This window comes from Rhopilema esculentum, chromosome 18, assembly GCF_057945365.1.
Source record: "Rhopilema esculentum isolate cy_ngs chromosome 18, ASM5794536v1, whole genome shotgun sequence".
Lineage (NCBI taxonomy): Eukaryota > Metazoa > Cnidaria > Scyphozoa > Rhizostomeae > Rhizostomatidae > Rhopilema > Rhopilema esculentum.
The window spans coordinates 6841932-6859330 of NC_142832.1; the positions used below are offsets into that span (position 1 = coordinate 6841932).

The 17399-nt window shown below is 37.4% G+C and overlaps 1 protein-coding gene across 2 annotated transcripts in view; it reads right to left on the reverse strand.

Annotated features, from left to right (window-relative positions):
- Positions 1 to 1595: 1595 nt before the first annotated feature.
- The window catches only part of LOC135696568 (uncharacterized), a 35193-nt gene continuing 19389 nt past the window's right edge, over positions 1596 to 17399 (reverse strand). For both annotated transcript variants that reach the window (XM_065216002.2, XM_065216001.2), the window contains exons 6-16: positions 16630 to 16763; positions 15432 to 15670; positions 8027 to 8188; positions 7562 to 7634; positions 6943 to 7090; positions 6601 to 6730; positions 5932 to 6045; positions 5156 to 5313; positions 4778 to 4930; positions 4095 to 4203; positions 1596 to 3438 (exon numbers count right to left, since the gene is read on the reverse strand). In XM_065216002.2, coding sequence (XP_065072074.2) covers positions 3244 to 3438; positions 4095 to 4203; positions 4778 to 4930; positions 5156 to 5313; positions 5932 to 6045; positions 6601 to 6730; positions 6943 to 7090; positions 7562 to 7634; positions 8027 to 8188; positions 15432 to 15670; positions 16630 to 16763 — 1615 coding nt within the window. In that variant the 3' untranslated portion in view covers positions 1596 to 3243. The remainder of the gene's footprint in view (positions 3439 to 4094; positions 4204 to 4777; positions 4931 to 5155; positions 5314 to 5931; positions 6046 to 6600; positions 6731 to 6942; positions 7091 to 7561; positions 7635 to 8026; positions 8189 to 15431; positions 15671 to 16629; positions 16764 to 17399) is intronic.

Below are 17399 nucleotides of genomic sequence, written 5' to 3' on the forward strand. Positions count from 1 at the left end.
GAGGTCGACCGAATTAAACTTTTGACAAGGCGTTCATGATAACAACATGATTGTAATTGTAACGTTGATTTTCTGCATTTTATCTTGTTTTCTTCAGTGGGAAATACGTTTGAAAATAACTTTTGTTTGAAAGAATCCGATGGAAAATTTAGTTAATATTTACGGAATTGAAATTAGATATACAATTCGCAAGCAGTTTTAATTTTTGTCATTTATTGTTTGTTTGATTATTAAGTACTGGCTAATATCTTATCAGCTATATTCAAATTTTGCAAAAAAGGGCACAGAGAGGTTATAGAGGCCCCTGGGGTAAAAAGGGAAAACGCGGATCACTTGCGAGCGATGCGAGCAGAAAATTTGGCAAACACGCCCCTTAGATCAGTTTAAAATACACTTCAAAGCGATTTCTAGCAGTAATTTCGTCACGTTAAACTTTTTTCAACTTCCGACGAAAGACAACATTTTTCGAAGAGAGCGCTGACTGGGGGGGGGGCGAGCACCCCATGCCCCCATAATTTCCGCCACTGGTAAAAATGGTCTTCAAAAGAAGCCATATAACAGGAATCGAATAACTTCAAAATCTCTGTACTTTTTCTAAAGTGAATGCCCCACCCCATGTCACCCCAATTGTAAACGATATTTTTCATTTTCTCCAACGAGTTCCAGGCTGTCGAAAAGTAAATTTGTTTTCAATTACCAAATAGAACTGTTTGACTTGAGGATCAAGTCAAATGTAATCTTAACAAGAGATTTTCAACTTAGTCTGCTTCTACCCTGGGTACAAGAGCAAATTAATGAATTCGAGTATCAAGTATTGCAGACGGCTGCTGCGGTGGCAAAGAATGAGCATTCTCGCTCAAAAATATATTTATGTGACTAATTTCGAAGGTTTCTTTGTGAGACTAAATAATGGAGACCCGGGGCACCCAGGGTAGCCTGCTTCAAACTCGCCTCTTAGAATATTCATCCAAGATCTCCTTAACACCGACAATGGGCTGACAAAAAGTTAAAATGCAGCAAACAAGAAACACCGCAAATTAGTTGTTCATTCTCGTCGCATTGCGGTGTTTCTTCTTTGCTACATTTTCATCGATTTTTCGCCGCAAGATCTCCTTGGAGTTCGTCGAGCAGCCTGCTACCGTGACCTTTTCTTTATTCACACAAAATATTAAAATCATGGACAGTGGACAGATTTATTTCAAGGTCTATGTGCTCCTTTCACACGAGTTAAAAACTACCATGTATTTGATATGTATTTCCAAATTTGAAAAGGGGTCTCATTTAATAAAATACATTACTCCATGACTACATAATTTATGTAACAAGATAAAGCTCCTTCTGGAGAATAGCATATGCATTTAGGTATTCCAAGTTTATCGTGTCTTGACTACAGATATATTATAATTTACCTTACTTGGTTCAAACCTAGTAGTTGAATAAAAACAGCCAAAAATGGATGCCTTTTTAATGTTAAATCTTTCGATTTAATTTTCACGACAACTCTCAAAGTTTCACAGAAAAAGGAATTCTACAAAAAATACCAATTTTGATAGATACATATATAAGAAGAGAAGACAGAGAGAAACAAGCCTGGATCCTTTTTGACGCTTTGGAATGAATCTATCAACACTAAATATATTACATTTGAAACCTGATAAAAATCAATACATACATGAAACTCTGCAATTAACAGCTAATTATCATCCATGACGTCATAAATAAAATCACATCAGAAACAACTTCTGAAAGAAACTGCGATAATCGTCGTAAAGTATAACAAACCAACGAACTTAATGTCAACTTAAGAAATGGGTTGATCACGTGATCTTTGTCTTAATCATAGCAGGTCTAGGCACAGGCTGCGAGAATTTTGTTAAATGAAAATCATGTTCCTCTTATCAAGTTAAAATAAATACAGCAATAAATGGCGAAGCAATCATTCTAAAACAATCTTCACCGTAAGAGATTCAGAATAACCATTGTACACATTTTCGCCGCATCCTGTCATATTATCGGTCGAATGGGGACACTTTACTAGAAACACGAGAGGTGACCATCTCATTCCTCTGTTTAGCTGGTATAGTCGAAGGTGATCTTGCAGTGGATATGCTGTTGCCTTAATTAGAAAAGTTATATCACTTCGGCAGGTTCGGCGGGGAAATTTTGAGACACCACCTATTGTCATATCAAGGTTGTGAATAACTTATTAGGCAATTTCGTATCAAATTCAACAGTGAACAAAAATATGATCACATTTTTTGTCAACACTTTCTATTTTGTCTTATCTGTATATGGATCCGTACATGGTAGTTGGTAGTTTTGAATTGAGATATCTGCCGCCTCCTGCGTAGCCACATTCAAAGTATGCAGCCTCGGAAAACAGTCACATGCAACTTGTCTTAAATATTAAGGTTTTTAAATGTCACATAATACGATTCTCAGTGCTCAATAAACATGCCTTAAGATAGTCAATTCACTTAAGTATTTGACGCCTAATTGAAAGATTATCATGACTAAGTCGATACTCCATATACGGATTTGTAAACAACAAGACACGGCAAAGAATCGAAAATAATTTCAAACGGTAATTAGTTGAAAAGGATCAAATTGAAGCGTGATTCTTGCTAAATGATGTGAAAGTAACAATTGGCAAACGGTTAGACAAATTAACCAGAAATTGCTAGAAAAAACAACAACAAACATTTTAGTGTATGGGCTACGCTGTTGACTTCTCAGGGTTTGTCGGAATGGCCTAAAAAACATGTTCTTTTACTGTCAGCCACAAACAATCAAAAATGAAACAAAAGGCTCGTCTATCTGAGAACAGCTTTGGCTAAGAAAATAAAAAATAACTTCCTTTTATCAAAATATATATACCAGAAAAATAATGAAAAGTTATTAGGAGTGATTGAACGATGCAAGATGGCAAAGATTTATAGAAAAGAACAAGTCTGTTCCGTGTCTTTCTTTCAGGTGAACAAAGAGCGTTTTCATCTCGAAAATAACCAAACGGCTTTTCCTTCTTAAAATAACCGCCTAGAAATTATGTCATGTTCTGTTCATTGAACAAAATATATACCGCCCTCACTTTTCCACCTCTCTTCAGTGCTTCATAGGTGTCATGACAACGACCTCTTTTCCATGCTTTTAAACAAGCGCAACATATTCTGTCTTTTGTTCAGCAACCAGACGGCTGATAAACATCTGGTGGTAACCAATGATATCCCAATATCTTTACTGGCATTAAACGACACCTTCAAGAAAACTCGTGTCTAAGTTTTTCATTAGAGTTCGCAGAAATGTCATTTCTTTGCGAGTATTCTCGTATATCTGCATAGGATCGTCAGAGGGACAACGAAGACAGTTCGGCGCCCAAACCATCGCCAGGTTGTTTTCGTCCATTTTTGATACCGCTGCTACATCAGGAGTCATGAATGCCTGTGAATAAAACATGGAATAAATGTTAACAAAATACAGAATGTCTACAAAGAAAACAAAGAATGCATAACAATAAAATATGGAATGCCTGTTAAAAATATAGAGCAGATGAGTACAAAACATGGAATACAAAATGAAATACCTATTGACAAAATACAGAATACCGTTAATGAAAGGATGATTAATACAATGCGTATGATGTGACAAATCGTCCACCGTGAGAATAATCTTGCAATATTTGATCGGCCTAATCCTATTTCGCCTGATTCCTATAGCCAGAACAGCAGAAATTGGATTGGCAAAGATTTAAATACTTGCAAGCAGCTTAAAACATTTAGGTACAAAATGAAAAAATATACAGACAGCCTAATTTAGACTCACTAGGAATCTACAGAACTTATTTAAAATGTTTGACTATATCGTGCATATTCTAGGGTAGATCGTCTAATGTTTTGAGTGTTGTGTGCGGTAAGATATGATCAGAGCGGTTTTTACAACTAGATTTCTGTCATCTATGATGTAAAATGCAACAAGCTGAATGCATGAGGTACAAATGATACACTCGAAGTCACAATCACCAAAAACATCATCAACAACAGCAACAACGATCAATCTATTCTTTAACACCGTATGCTAACTGTGTAGAATTACCATACCTGTAAGAATCGAATAAGATAACAGAAAACCAAACTATTCAGCTCAGGTATAGAGTAAACAATGCTGAGTGCAACAGTTGGGTCGTCGCAGTTTCGAATGCACTTTTCAGTGAGATTTGAGTTAAGGTAAATCATCAACATAAGGTGTGAATATCACAATCTACATCAACACAATCTACATAATATGATGATCATTGTTTAGATGTAAGCTAGTTCAAATGTTTATGATGCAATTTTACTTTAACTACAATGAAAGAAATTAAAATTATTTGAAGGATGTACAAAACTATTAAAGTCCGGGCTGGATTTTTAAGAAGACTAGCTATCAATATAGATAGAAGAACAGGTTAGAAGAAAAATAGATCCTAAACCAATTGATGAAATTCTGCTTTATGCTTAGTGCTGTAGGAAAGTTGAAATGAAATCCTTGTCTTGATGAAATCCTCGTTTCTGGATAATTTAAAAGCACACCTAAAGCACACACATCGTTAGCTTTGAGCACAAAAAGTGAGGTTTCGTTGAAAACCTTTGAAACAATGCTCATTTTAGTAGCAAATCTTGATGTTAAGATTCCCCGATATTACCAAACACCATAAAGTTATAAACAAAATATTAGTTGGAAATACACACAAAAACAATTCTAATTCAAAACAATAAAAAGATTTGAAATTTGAAAAGGATATTAGAAAACGTTTGGAATCAATGGTTCGTAAAGGTCTCTGAACCAGAGTTTCAACAAAGATCCTGGGATGTGGGGGTCTTTAACTAACGTGGGTGCTTGCCATTTGTCGATTTGAACTTTCAGGGAGTTGACTTCATCAATGTCACCAGGCACCCTGTAAAGCAAAAAATAACCCACTTCAACAAACTGGTGATAACTAATACATGCTCCCTCGAACACACTACATGCCACTACGTGTCACTACATCTAAACGGCAATGCTTGCGAAGTTTTTGAAACACAAAATAGCCTTGAGTGATACAAATACCAGGAATCGCTTTACCTGTAGGCAAATTACTTAGAAAATTCACATTCACCTCAAATTCAAAATATTTGTTTACCTGAAGATTCCTTCGGTGCTCAGCCCATGATTGGCCAAGACAAGTTCCGCTAGAGTCGTCATGATCCAAGGTAACCTCCTGCTTTTGTAGTGCTCCTCTTGCATTTCCATTATGTCTTCTAGTGTATTGCCAAACATGGACGGGTGAAACACCGATTCCTGAGAAATCAAAACGAGATTATAAACAGGTACAAACAGTCAGATAAAAATGACAAAACTGTATCGGTCATACGAAGAGAGAATACTTGTCAGGTGACCCACCGAGGGATAAGACAGCGATGCAACAAGGATGGTTTCATTAAACATATCGGTGTTTATTACTGGGTTGGGTCCTAAATAGAACTAACCTTTATCTATTCTACCAAAATTCCGATTACAGAGAGCCAGATCAAATTCTGATCTTTTACAAGACCAAAAGAATAATTTACAGATACAGTAAATACTTTGTTTAATATCTTGCTCTTTTTTACCGCCCCCTTTTTAAACGGTTTTCTGTTAGTCAAAAAATGGAGTTTAGAGGAGGCTTTGATTAAAAAGTGATATGAAATTTTACTTGACAAGAGGATAGAAAACATATAAAATCAAGAAATGCCTTTTGCCTTATGACATGAAACACAAAAATTTCTGATAAATCAGCAATTAACGCCTCCTTTTTTTAACGCATCCCTCCCTTTACACCACCTTCAATCTAAATCGGGTTGTGCCAAAAACCAAAAATATGTTATATTTCTTGCGGTTTTAGATTACGTTACTGTATTAGGTCATCCTAAAAAATACCTTAGCTTGCTCGATCTCCTCCACAGTGGGCCTTTTAAGCCCTCGTTTGGCGCCAGATTGGCAAATCCTCTCCAGCTGTTTGTAGCAGTGCTTCGCATATGTTGAAATTGGAACCTGCACATAAAGCTGGGTGGTTAGTTCGGAAAATGCCTAATAGAAGCGCAAACTGATGGAAAGTAAATATTGTGTTATCGCTTTGCACAACTATGATTTGGCAAGAAAACAAATTTCCAATTAGCAACACAATCCGTCAAAGAAGTAAAATGCTTAGTGGTGAAAATGGAAAAAATGATTTATTTTGCTTCATAACATAAAAAACATTGATTCAGAAAAACTAAATCTAGAGTTTTTAGTAAAAAGGCAAAATATGGTAAAATATCAGTCTGATGTGGATGTGGCAATGGGCCGCCGTGATAGGGACGTGAGGTGGGCAAAGGGGTTGGTCTTTAGAGGGCATTGCATCACTCCTGGAACAAGAATCTGTTGGAAAATCGCAGTATTCGTCAGCTGGTCAAAGCAAATCTGCTTCATCGAGAATCTATTTCTACGGCAAAACCTTCAGAAATAATGCTACAACCATTGTGCCAGCAAATTTCTTATCTTACGCCAACCCTTGAGCTGCGATGGCCTTGGGTATTTGGCAAAACAAACTGCTCAAAGCATACTCACGCCAAGCTCGTCCATTTCAGGCTCCAAATGCCTGTATATATACCCCTCTAAATATGAATGAAATTTATTTGACGGTGGGAATATCGATAAACACATGGTTATCAATTCCCAGCCTTTCTTTAGACTCGTCCTAGAAGCAAATGAAAATATTATTCAAGATATCTCGTGGCATTTTTACGATCGCTCAGGATCTCTTTAAAATCCCACAGAATTTCAAATTAAGGTGCTAAAAGAAAGTTTCACTGAAGAATAGGCTGCTTAAAATACTGCCATTCATCAGTAATAAAACAAATACGATACAGCCATACATTAATCTATACCTAAAGAAGAATAAATACATACGATTTTTCGTTGCAAGTTGTTTGTTTACAAAGCTGGATGTAGATTTCGTCTCTCAGCCCCGGGGTGCTCCAGCCTTTTGAAACGACTTCAAGGGCTATGGCAGAGGATGACTTTCGCGACCCTTTGTCACCCATGTACTGCAATGTTACTGAGGTCAAGTTAAGGTATAAAACAATTTCAATTTGAGCTTGCAAGTCTTGTTTACTAAATTTAAGGATAAGCAGAAGACCAGTCGTAATATGAATCCACGAGGACTCTATTAGTGGGGGAATACATCAGGGGGAACTTTTAAGTGGGGGTCCAGTGACTTAGGGGTATGATGACTTGGACACTGTAAGCGGGTTTCTGTAAGTTAGTATATACGTTAGCGAAGTACTGTTAACTGGATTGACGAGTGGGGGTTCTGCAAACAGGGATTCTGTAACTGGGGTGCTCCATGAATAAGGAGATCGGTGAGTGGGGTACGAACTTCGAACTGACTGGATCCTTTAGGGAACTGGAATCCATAAAGAAAGCTTCGTCCTTAACAGACAGAATAACATTTTATTGCGATGGGATACTCTCTTCGGCAGTTTGATTAATAGTTTAGGACAAAGAACTTGGTATATTGAAAGGATACATTTAAATACGTCGATTGCCTCCTTCCTGAGTTGCTTGTTTCTCGTCATCACCATTGGTTTCTTTATTGGATTCTGAAACAATTGAATATGGGATATAGAAGAATAAGTGATGACGTCATATTATGTGAACTGTACTTTGTGAAATAGTTCCACATGTGCTGAAGCAGTCTGATTTAACAAAAACCTTGCTGTGATAATGCCAAATGCATGCAGCTTCCTTATCCAGTCACCATAAAAACGAAGTTGATATAGAATATGCAATGTAATACATAAACGCAAAATGTTCTTCGGGTCAGTTTTCTAAAGGAAGGGGGCTGACCTACTACCACTCGTCCGAAGGCAAAGTTTGCCATGCCCCACCTTCCATTATTGACTAAAATATGACATTTATCAATTCTGATATGTTTAGATGTTTCACCTTGCAAGCTTGCTTCTTAAATGTCATAAGCTTAAAGTTTGTCTACCTTAGACCAGGATAACATGCTTGCGATTGACATCCTTCTTCGTAAGAATCCTTTGCGATGTTTGCTTAGCGGGACCTCTCGCGTTAAATCTGCGGCTTCAGGTGCACTGGCGTTAAAGGGAGTTCGACTTGCAGCTTCGGGAGCATCACGTGACTTTCCATGCTGAGAAAAAGCAGGTATGATATTACAGACACACAGTGAAACAAGTGTGACAATATAATTAATTATTAATCAAGATAAAATAAAATTCATTTCTTTTTAAATTGTTAGACAATGGAGTGGTCGATAAAACGGCAGTAGCTGATCAACCAACCAATTCATTTGCAGTAGATTACTACATGTTCGACATAGTTTCTTCCAAAACACGTCATAAACAAACGAATAAAGCCAAGGCTGTCTATGATTAGTAAGCACCCCCGCAACTAATCTAAAATCGGACATTATAAATTAACTAACAATGAATTTGGCAAATTGAGATCTTTAGGAAATATCTTCAGAACTGAAATCGAAAATGCACATTTTCTTCAAAGCAAGAAAGCTGGCAGTATTCTGAGGAAAATGGTAGAAATGAGAACCTTTGATGCAGGAAGAATTTTCGTCCAATGTCATGTGTGTTTGCTAAGTAAATTGATACACGAATATGTTCTTGCAGTAAATTCGATTAAATTGTATGATGATAATTTCTTGATGCCTTTTTTGCTAGACCAAGCTCAAATAATCTCTAGGAAGACCATTCTTTCTCATTCTTGTCAATTTCTGCTTAAACCCACATTTATTAGGAAGACTGCTCTGGGGCGGGGGGGGGGGGTAATAGTAGTGCAGTTACATCGACCACACCCAAGACCACGCCCTGTAAGAGCACTGCTTCCAAAATACTACTTTGATTTTTGTAAAACATTTTTGCAAACGTAGAATAATAGATACTTTGTGCTGGGAAGCGACTTTCAAAAGAAAATTTGACTGTAAAACATGAACTACTAAAGACAAAATCAGCTTAACTAGTAACTTGGTCTTTGAATGGGGGCCGACCCCGAACAAATTCTTTTGCGAACCAGATAGAAATAGCTATATTCATTTTAAATAAGATCCTCCAGCTTGTTCAGCTACAGGGCCCTTTTACACAATCCAGCTGTCTTGATACAAAATCAATGAGGTCTGTGATCTTATACAAATTCTGCCAGGTGATCTGTTCTTCTAAAGTGTAAATATTTTTCAAACATCAAAAGTTTAATTCTATTTTCAATTATACATATAAACTATCAAAGCAAAAATCAAACACTTTGTAAAATCAAGCACAAACCCTGAAGACGGTGAGTCAGGCATATACCTGATCAAAACACAGATCCCCGAACAGATTTAACCGGAAAATAACGGGGGGAAGTGTAGATTTCACGCACTTTCTAGTTGCAGCCACGTAGCTACAAGGGGGCACGGGGAGGCTGTGCCTCCTAAATGAAAATTTTAACAACAGCTTGCCCCCTCTAGCTACAATTTTTTTCAAATTATATTTTGAAAAACTGGCATAATTATAATTCCGTAAGCTTGATTTAGTCCAAATATTTATGTTTGTTATATATCTGCTTTCTTGTTTTAAATCCTGCCCTCTTAGGTATGGTTCTTGCTCGAGTTTACCCACCCTAGCCGACATCTACAGCTACGCGGTGTCCCAGTAAGGAACGACAGAAACCAAATCGTCAAACCAATTTTTCTACCTATATTGATATATATTTAAATAGAACTTTATTTATTCTAAGCATATTTTTTTTACATCAAGCATGCCATTGTACAAGGTTTACAGTTCAATACAAAGTTCGCCATAACAGCAGCTACTTAATCTCACATTTATCAATAACCCTTGCTAACTATTTACTGTAAACACGGAATACATGAGATAAAATATATCAAGTAACGGGGTCCCAGAAATAAATGCAATAATACGTATTCCGAAAATGCGAACTCTAAAAGGAACGAGGAAAATTGTTCGAGTTAACAAATGTCTGGGAGTTTGAAGAAAGATAGCAAAATCAGGGCAATGCTGCATAGAAAAACTAATGTTAATTTCAAAGTGTCCTTTTTGTTGTCAGCAGATTGCCTAGGAAACATCTTGGGGGCTAACATTGGTTGCAATGGAAGAGCTTCGGGATGTCTTGGAGTTGATTGCATCTGGTTCAATCCTGTTGTGGAATCCGAGAGCTTTCATAATGTGGAAACGGATTTCTTTATCACAGAAGAAAAACAGCACCGGATTGAGTGTGGCATTCACAAGCATGAACATCCAAAGCCAATGCAGAGTTTCTTTAGTTACTTTTACTGCGGACTTACCGAAGACAAATAGAGAAACCCCGATTAGATACGGCAAATAGCAAGAAAGTAGACATGACAAAAGCAATGCAATGAGCACAGCGTTCCTCTGGTGTTGACGCCACTTGCGCAGTTTCTTGCGTCCTGCGGTACGATTTTCTGCCATGTCTGATCCAATCTCTCCCGGAACCATGAGCCGAGGCCGATTTCCAGCCATTTCTCCTTCTATGTTGCCAACCTTAAGCCTCTCTATATCTTTCTTCACGCGCTGGGTCAGCAACAGAATTCTTCCAAATGCAAAGACCATTAAAATCCCGCCAAGCGTAAGCAAAGCCAACACGGAGATGCCTGAAGCAAAACTGAAGTTGGACAATCTAAACATGATGGTAAACGAAACAGACAGCACATAAACAACACCGATACAAATAAAGGAAATTTTCGAGTTGCTGTACTGCACGTGCCGGAAAGGGTAGAAAATTGCCACGTAACGCTCGATCGTTGCAAGAACAAGCATTAGAAATGAAACAAGGCAGAGAAACAAGCCGAAGACGCCAATAGTGAAGATTAGGTTGCAAATAATGATGTCATATTGCTGCAAAATGAGGTGAATAGTGTAAAGCAGTTCGGCAGTGAAGTTGTAGATAAGATCTGTGACAACCAAATTGATCAACACAGAGACGCTTCGGTGAGTATTCGATCTCCACAGGCGCATAAGACCAACGAAAACACATATATTCAGCAATGAAGAAATGAATTCCAGAATGCAGGTAAAACCAATTAGAATGCCAAATGACCAGGAAGGCGGTGAGTTTTGCGTATCTAGAACAAGCCAAGAATTTTTGCATCCAATTGCTTTTACTTTAACGGTGCTGTTTAGAGACATGTTTTGATTCTAAGCCAGCACTTCTTCCCAGCTATACTGTTGCACACAAGTCAAAGCAGTCGACTACGGTCTAAAACCTTGCTGCAACAAAAACAGATCTGCGTAACTGCCTCTGCACAAAGCTTCCTCTATTTGATATCACGGCAAATAATGACATGCAGTTTAATAGATAAGAAATCTTGCTTTTGCTCTGCCTGGAACTCGTTATGAGGATGCGTCCTACAACGGCTCCACTGATGCCGTTTACTCGCTCGGCAATAAGAATTTCAGCTACGAGCGCGCAAAAATCAGATACGGAGTGATTCTATTAAATCAGAGATCGAACAACCACACTGAGACTTTGAAACATATCTTGTATGGCATTCTGGGTATAATCACGTCAGCAGAACTAAATTCAGTTTATTGTTACAAATTGACGCAGCGGCAACATCTGCCAATCCTCAACGAAAATCAGCTCTTTATCACAGCTTGTGTAAACTAAATTAATAGCGAGATAGCGAGAAGATCATAAATTATGTAAAGTGTTGCATAATCGCAATTAGCTTGATGACACTATCGGCTTTGAGCTATTTATACATATTTCATCCAAGCTAAGGTTTTTATCATAAATTGTACTTTGCTAACTATACTCATCTTATGGCAATTTGTATGTGTTTTTTTAAATAGTTGGTCTTAATCAGCTTTTAAGCTATATACTTTTAACTGCCAACTTTAAATCAAAGAATTAATAAGAATAAAAATAATAATGATAAAAGATGTCAAATAAAAATACAAAAGCAAGATTACTGATGGAAGCGCGCCTATTTTCTTTTCGGAGGAGATTAACGAAAATTCTTTTTATGACCGCTTTTTTAGCCCATATCACCAAAAGGGTGACTCAGACGAAAGTTTCAAGGATCTGAAAAGCCATTGTAATTATTGGCATGCCTAACTGGCACAAATGGGCTTCGTTTTCCAGCAACAACTAAACGGGGGCAAATTAGAGGCCGAACAAGAGGTTCGACACGAATTAGAGCAAACATGTAGTTCCTACATTAACTCTTTATTTCTAAAATTTCAAAATTGTGAATTTTCGGAATTTTAGCTTATCATGCAGTTCAGCAAGAAGTATGTGTAAAGTTTTGCTACAAGCTGAGGCTATAGCCCTCGCAGTTTGCTGTTTATCCTTATCGGTCTATGTTTCTTGTATTACCCTAAGCATAAGTTTTTACTTCATCTTTTGCATCGCTTGTTTTTGTATCTTCAATTCGGTAGTCGTTTTGTTTTTCAACATGTTTGGGTAGCTTTGTAGGTATTTGCTTTGATTTCTGTTTTCTTCACATCTCAATACTTGGCCTTTTCTCTTGTCTGATTTGCAATTCGCACTAGCCAAACACTCGCCATTAGAAACCATACCCTGATCAATACTTGGACGATCTCTTTGAAAAGCGTGTTCAATAGTGAATTCAAGTTTACCGGCAATACCCAGGAAAACTACAGTCATACGATCGTGAGAAACAAATTATAACTCAATCAACTCAAGAATTGCACTTAAACCACGCTGTGTTTCCACTGTTTTTAGGATGGCTCTTAGTCTTAAGGGTATGTCCGGAGGATATATGGACCCCTCTCTGAACCCCCATTTTAGCTATTCGACCAATTCTGTGAACCTTTTTGGAATCTGCTTGATATATCTATTCGTAAAGTTAAAAACATCAAAAGATGACATATAATAGTCACGATATCGCGTTAAGTTCACGATTCATTTGGAAGTCTCAACTTCCGAGACAATGACAATGGACTTTATCTTTGCCAATCATCCTCGGTAAAATGAGAAAAAAAGGATCAAAAAGTGAATGGGTCTCAAGAAAATACGTTCCTATATCAGTTTATCGGCATCCTGTTTCCACGGTTAGCAACAAATCGTATGCAACGCACATTTTTCTTGTAACCACCATAAACAAAGCATTTTGTCACACAATAGTTTTTGACGTCAACAGAATTTAATTACGATGCCACACAGCTAGATGCAACGAAAGAGAACGTCGCTTCCTTATCAGTGTTTAATCATCTCCTCTGTGCCCTTTAGATTTTCGTGTTAAGTTTTCTGCTAGCTGTTATCTTGACTGATTAATTCAAAAAAAGATGACACGAAACTTATTTCTTAATTAGTTTTGACCACTGTTTCTCGGGTTTCAAAGCAGGTGGCCAAAACATCTGGACATCTGAGTGCATTGTAGGTGTCAATGCAAATGAAGAAGTGATTTTACTTGAGAACGAAAGTAAATCCCTACAAAGAAGAAACTATGTTCTTTAGGATCTTTCTTGGGTCTTGATTTTAAGGGTACAAAGGCAAATTGTATGCTTTAAACTTCCTACATTTGGTCGTTACGTAAAATGTGTATTTTCACGGTGATCTTTGAGGTAGTGCACTTTAAAATAAAAACCTGATGATTTTCCAGGCTAAAACAGGTTCCACAAAACAGTAAGCTCAACCCAATTTTTTAGAGATTCTTTGTGAAGACTTAGTGTGTATCTATTTCAATTTAACTCAAACAAAAAAATTACGTTTGATTTTAAATGGGAAATTCTCGCATTTTTGAACGGTTGAACAGAAAAAGAGCCCCTGGCTGGACCGTTGCATAAAAGGTAGTTTTTAAATTTTATTTAATTGGTTTCATCGTCACATTTTATCGACAGATCACGAAATATATCTGAATATCTCGTTAATACAACCGTTGTCACATAAAAAATCATGCTATCTTAAAGATACCATTGATAGAATTGGAAATTAAAGGTGAAAATTGCATATTCTGCTTTGGCATTTTCAACGTGTTGTTGACACGCCTTGTGATAAGAAACATGGACAGTTTTTATTGCTGTAATCTGTCGATTCGTCTTGATGTGAAAAAAGATGTTTGTCTTTGAGTTCGTAAAAGAAATGGAACAGAAGAAAGTATTGTCTAAAAGTTACTAAGAGTTTTACAAACAATTGCCCTCGTTTTCGATATTCAATTCTTCGATTTCTAACCGACAAGAAGACGAGGGTGCTGTGGTCCTTCGAGGCAACAAAGAATCAAAGCGTTTAATGTGCATCTTCAGTTTAGAAGAATCTTTAGATATCCCAGAACCGGTCTTATACGAATGATATTACCAAATAAGCATCATGCACTGCAAATTTCAAATTAGCAAATTACATTCTCTCTTTTCATTAAATACTAGTGCCATTTAACAAGGGTACGTATTTCAGCGACAATTTATGCCAGCAAACTCCCATCCAACTTAACCTGTCTAATTTAATCCGAAAAAAACAGGCAAAAGGGCACTGGCAGGAGCCTTGAGGAGCACCAAAACTGATACTACTTATCAATAACAGTTGAGATCAAAGAAAAATTGGCAAAAGACATATTCGTAATGTCCTCCCTTTGTATCAATTAAAAACATACAAGTTTTTAGAATCGATTCATTTCCTTGAATTTCTTATTAAAAATTCATTCGAAGTCATTTTCGATTTGTTCAGCTTAACAACATTTTTAACAACTTTCTATGTATGTATCGCTTCTTTTGTCACTTTGAGCTTGATTGCCCCCAAAATAATTCAGACAAAAATAATTTATCTAATGTAGGTCCTTTGTGCGGGTTAAATTGACTTTTCCACCTAAGAAACCTTGAGAATGTTTTTGAAAATACAGTCTTTCGTGTGGCTTAAGAACATTCTCACCAATTAGGAAGTTCATATCATAGCTAAGCGCTTATTCCAAATCAATTTAGGTGTTCATGAATAAAGAATAATTTTCAGCCACCAAAACAGAAACTGATTTTGTAGTGGTAGTAAAATTTCTTAAATCTTTCTTTATAAATGTAGCTTTCCCTTTCAGTTACAAAAAACTAGTGACACATCATTACGGCTATTGAAACCAGACCCTTTCTAACAGGATATTTATGCATGATTTTCCTCCGGGCGCAGGGAGAAAGAGATTTTGTCATGCCCTGGATAAAGGATTAATGCTTCTTCCGGTTTCATTTGCCTTTCTGACGGTTGTTGACCTTGCTTTCCGAGCCTGCCTAGCTAGGAGCAGAACTCAAGACAAACTGTGCTCCTTTGGATGTACATAAATGACCTTTCCTAAACCAACTTTTGCAAAGCTAACCAGGAAACGTAAGGCCAGTCAAGCAGCCCTAGTTTCTCAGTTTTACCCACCTTCAAACAATATATCATACAAAGAGGGAAAATAATCTCACCGCGGGCATCAAAGACATCGGCCTGTTTGTGATTACTGCCTTCTCCCCATTGGCTGGGCTCGGTGGCTTGCGAACAACGACAGTTGTGTCTGAGTGAATTCGAGTGAGCCTTGGTTCAACCAATGGGGTGCCTGGGGCAGAGGAAGGGTCACAGGCATCCACCAGTACCGCTGTCTCTGAAGGCATGCCCATTGTCGTGAGGCGTTCTGCAAAACTCTCGTTTGAACCAGGAGAGCGGTCTGTGGATAAAAAAATAATTCCCTAACGATCGAGGAAACGACGAATGCTACAGGAAACAACTAAAATCCTTTCAAAAATTTATTGGAGCACCTACGAACCTACACAAAATCTCCATAGTCTTAAAAAGTCATATCCCCCCCCCTCCATTACAATGTTAATAAGTTTCAATACTGCATGTCTTTCAGTGAAAATCCAACAAGGACTGGAAGCATAAACGCTTCTAAAGAAGAAATCAGCACTTTACGAGGGGAGATGATATAGCAACAGCACTGATGGCTTGAAGAGATGGTTAAATCCGGGGGTTGACAACTTTTGGCCGTGAAAATTTTGGGGTTCCGAATATTTCTCGGAAGGATTGTAGCTAGTTTCAACTTGGCAACTTAAGAGAGAAATGTGACCAAATAACACCGAACAATGGACAAATATATTTGTCTCAAAATATCTTTCCTCCTTTCAATGTTTTGCAAAAGTAACCTTTCAACCTTACCTCCGATGTTTACTATTCAGGAGTTTTATTATGATAGCAAACAGTGGCGGCGCCAGGGGTATGGGGGGGTAATTACCCCCCCCCCCCCACTTTTTTCGAAACATGGTATACATATTTCGTTTAAAAACGGGTTAAAAAGCACTAGGTAGGGGTAGATCATATTTCCTAAGGAAATTTGACCTGGTACAATGCACTGAAACGAGGCGATTAGGGCGTGGTCTCACTGGCCACGCCCATTACCCTCCCACTCGGCAGTAGCTGGCGCCGCCGCTGATAGCAAATATGATCTTTGATGCAAAGACATTTCGACTAGCCATCTTTTGATGCTTACTGCCTCTTAAAATTTCAAGAAACAAAAAATTTGTAAAGACAGACAGCAAAAAATAAATATAATCAAGAACTCGTAAAAGTGTTTCCTGAACAATGAGCCGGCGTTCTCGATCCAACTTGCAGTAGAAATAATAAGCTTACCATTAACCGACCCATCATTGTGGTATGTTTGTGACCTTTCTAGTGCATTCCCTAACGGTGTGAATTTTTCTGGGTTTTTCGTTGGCAGCAGAGTGCCACTGGGAGATGACGTTTCGTCTAGAGATGTCGATGGCCTAAAGAAAAGTGTAGAAAATAAATTAGGCTGTGTAGAAAAAACAAACTTTGTTTATTGAACACCCTTGATTGGACAGTATATTGTTTATATCCTTAATTTCAACAATATCACATAATTTGCGATGCTTTAACGGGTAGTTTTGATTACATTATTTTGGGATAAAAAGGTAGTTTTGATTAAATTCTATTGCTTAAATACTTAAAACAGATTCATTGGAACAAAATAATTCTTTCAAGTTGTTTGTGTCTGAGGTTTGATAAATTTTAGGGAAGGATCTGCGTGTGCAAACAATCGCAACAGAAACATAACCATACCAGGATTTTCTAGAAGCTGGGCATTTTAGAGGCCTCATCAGCTATAAATAATATGTATGATTAACATGCATGAATCACCAGGACAGTTTATCAAATTTGTTTACGATGGCCAGATGGTGATTTTCAAGTCTGTGTTTGCATTACTTGATAATCGATATCCAAGTAAATCTCTTTATACGAAAACTTCAAACTTTTAACTAAATGAGCAACTGTATGATGGTCGCTGATGCATTAATTATGTATTATTCAAAATCTGTATCACATCTGTTCTGTATCACCTCAGTTTTGTATCACCCCAATTCTGTATCATATAGCTCTTG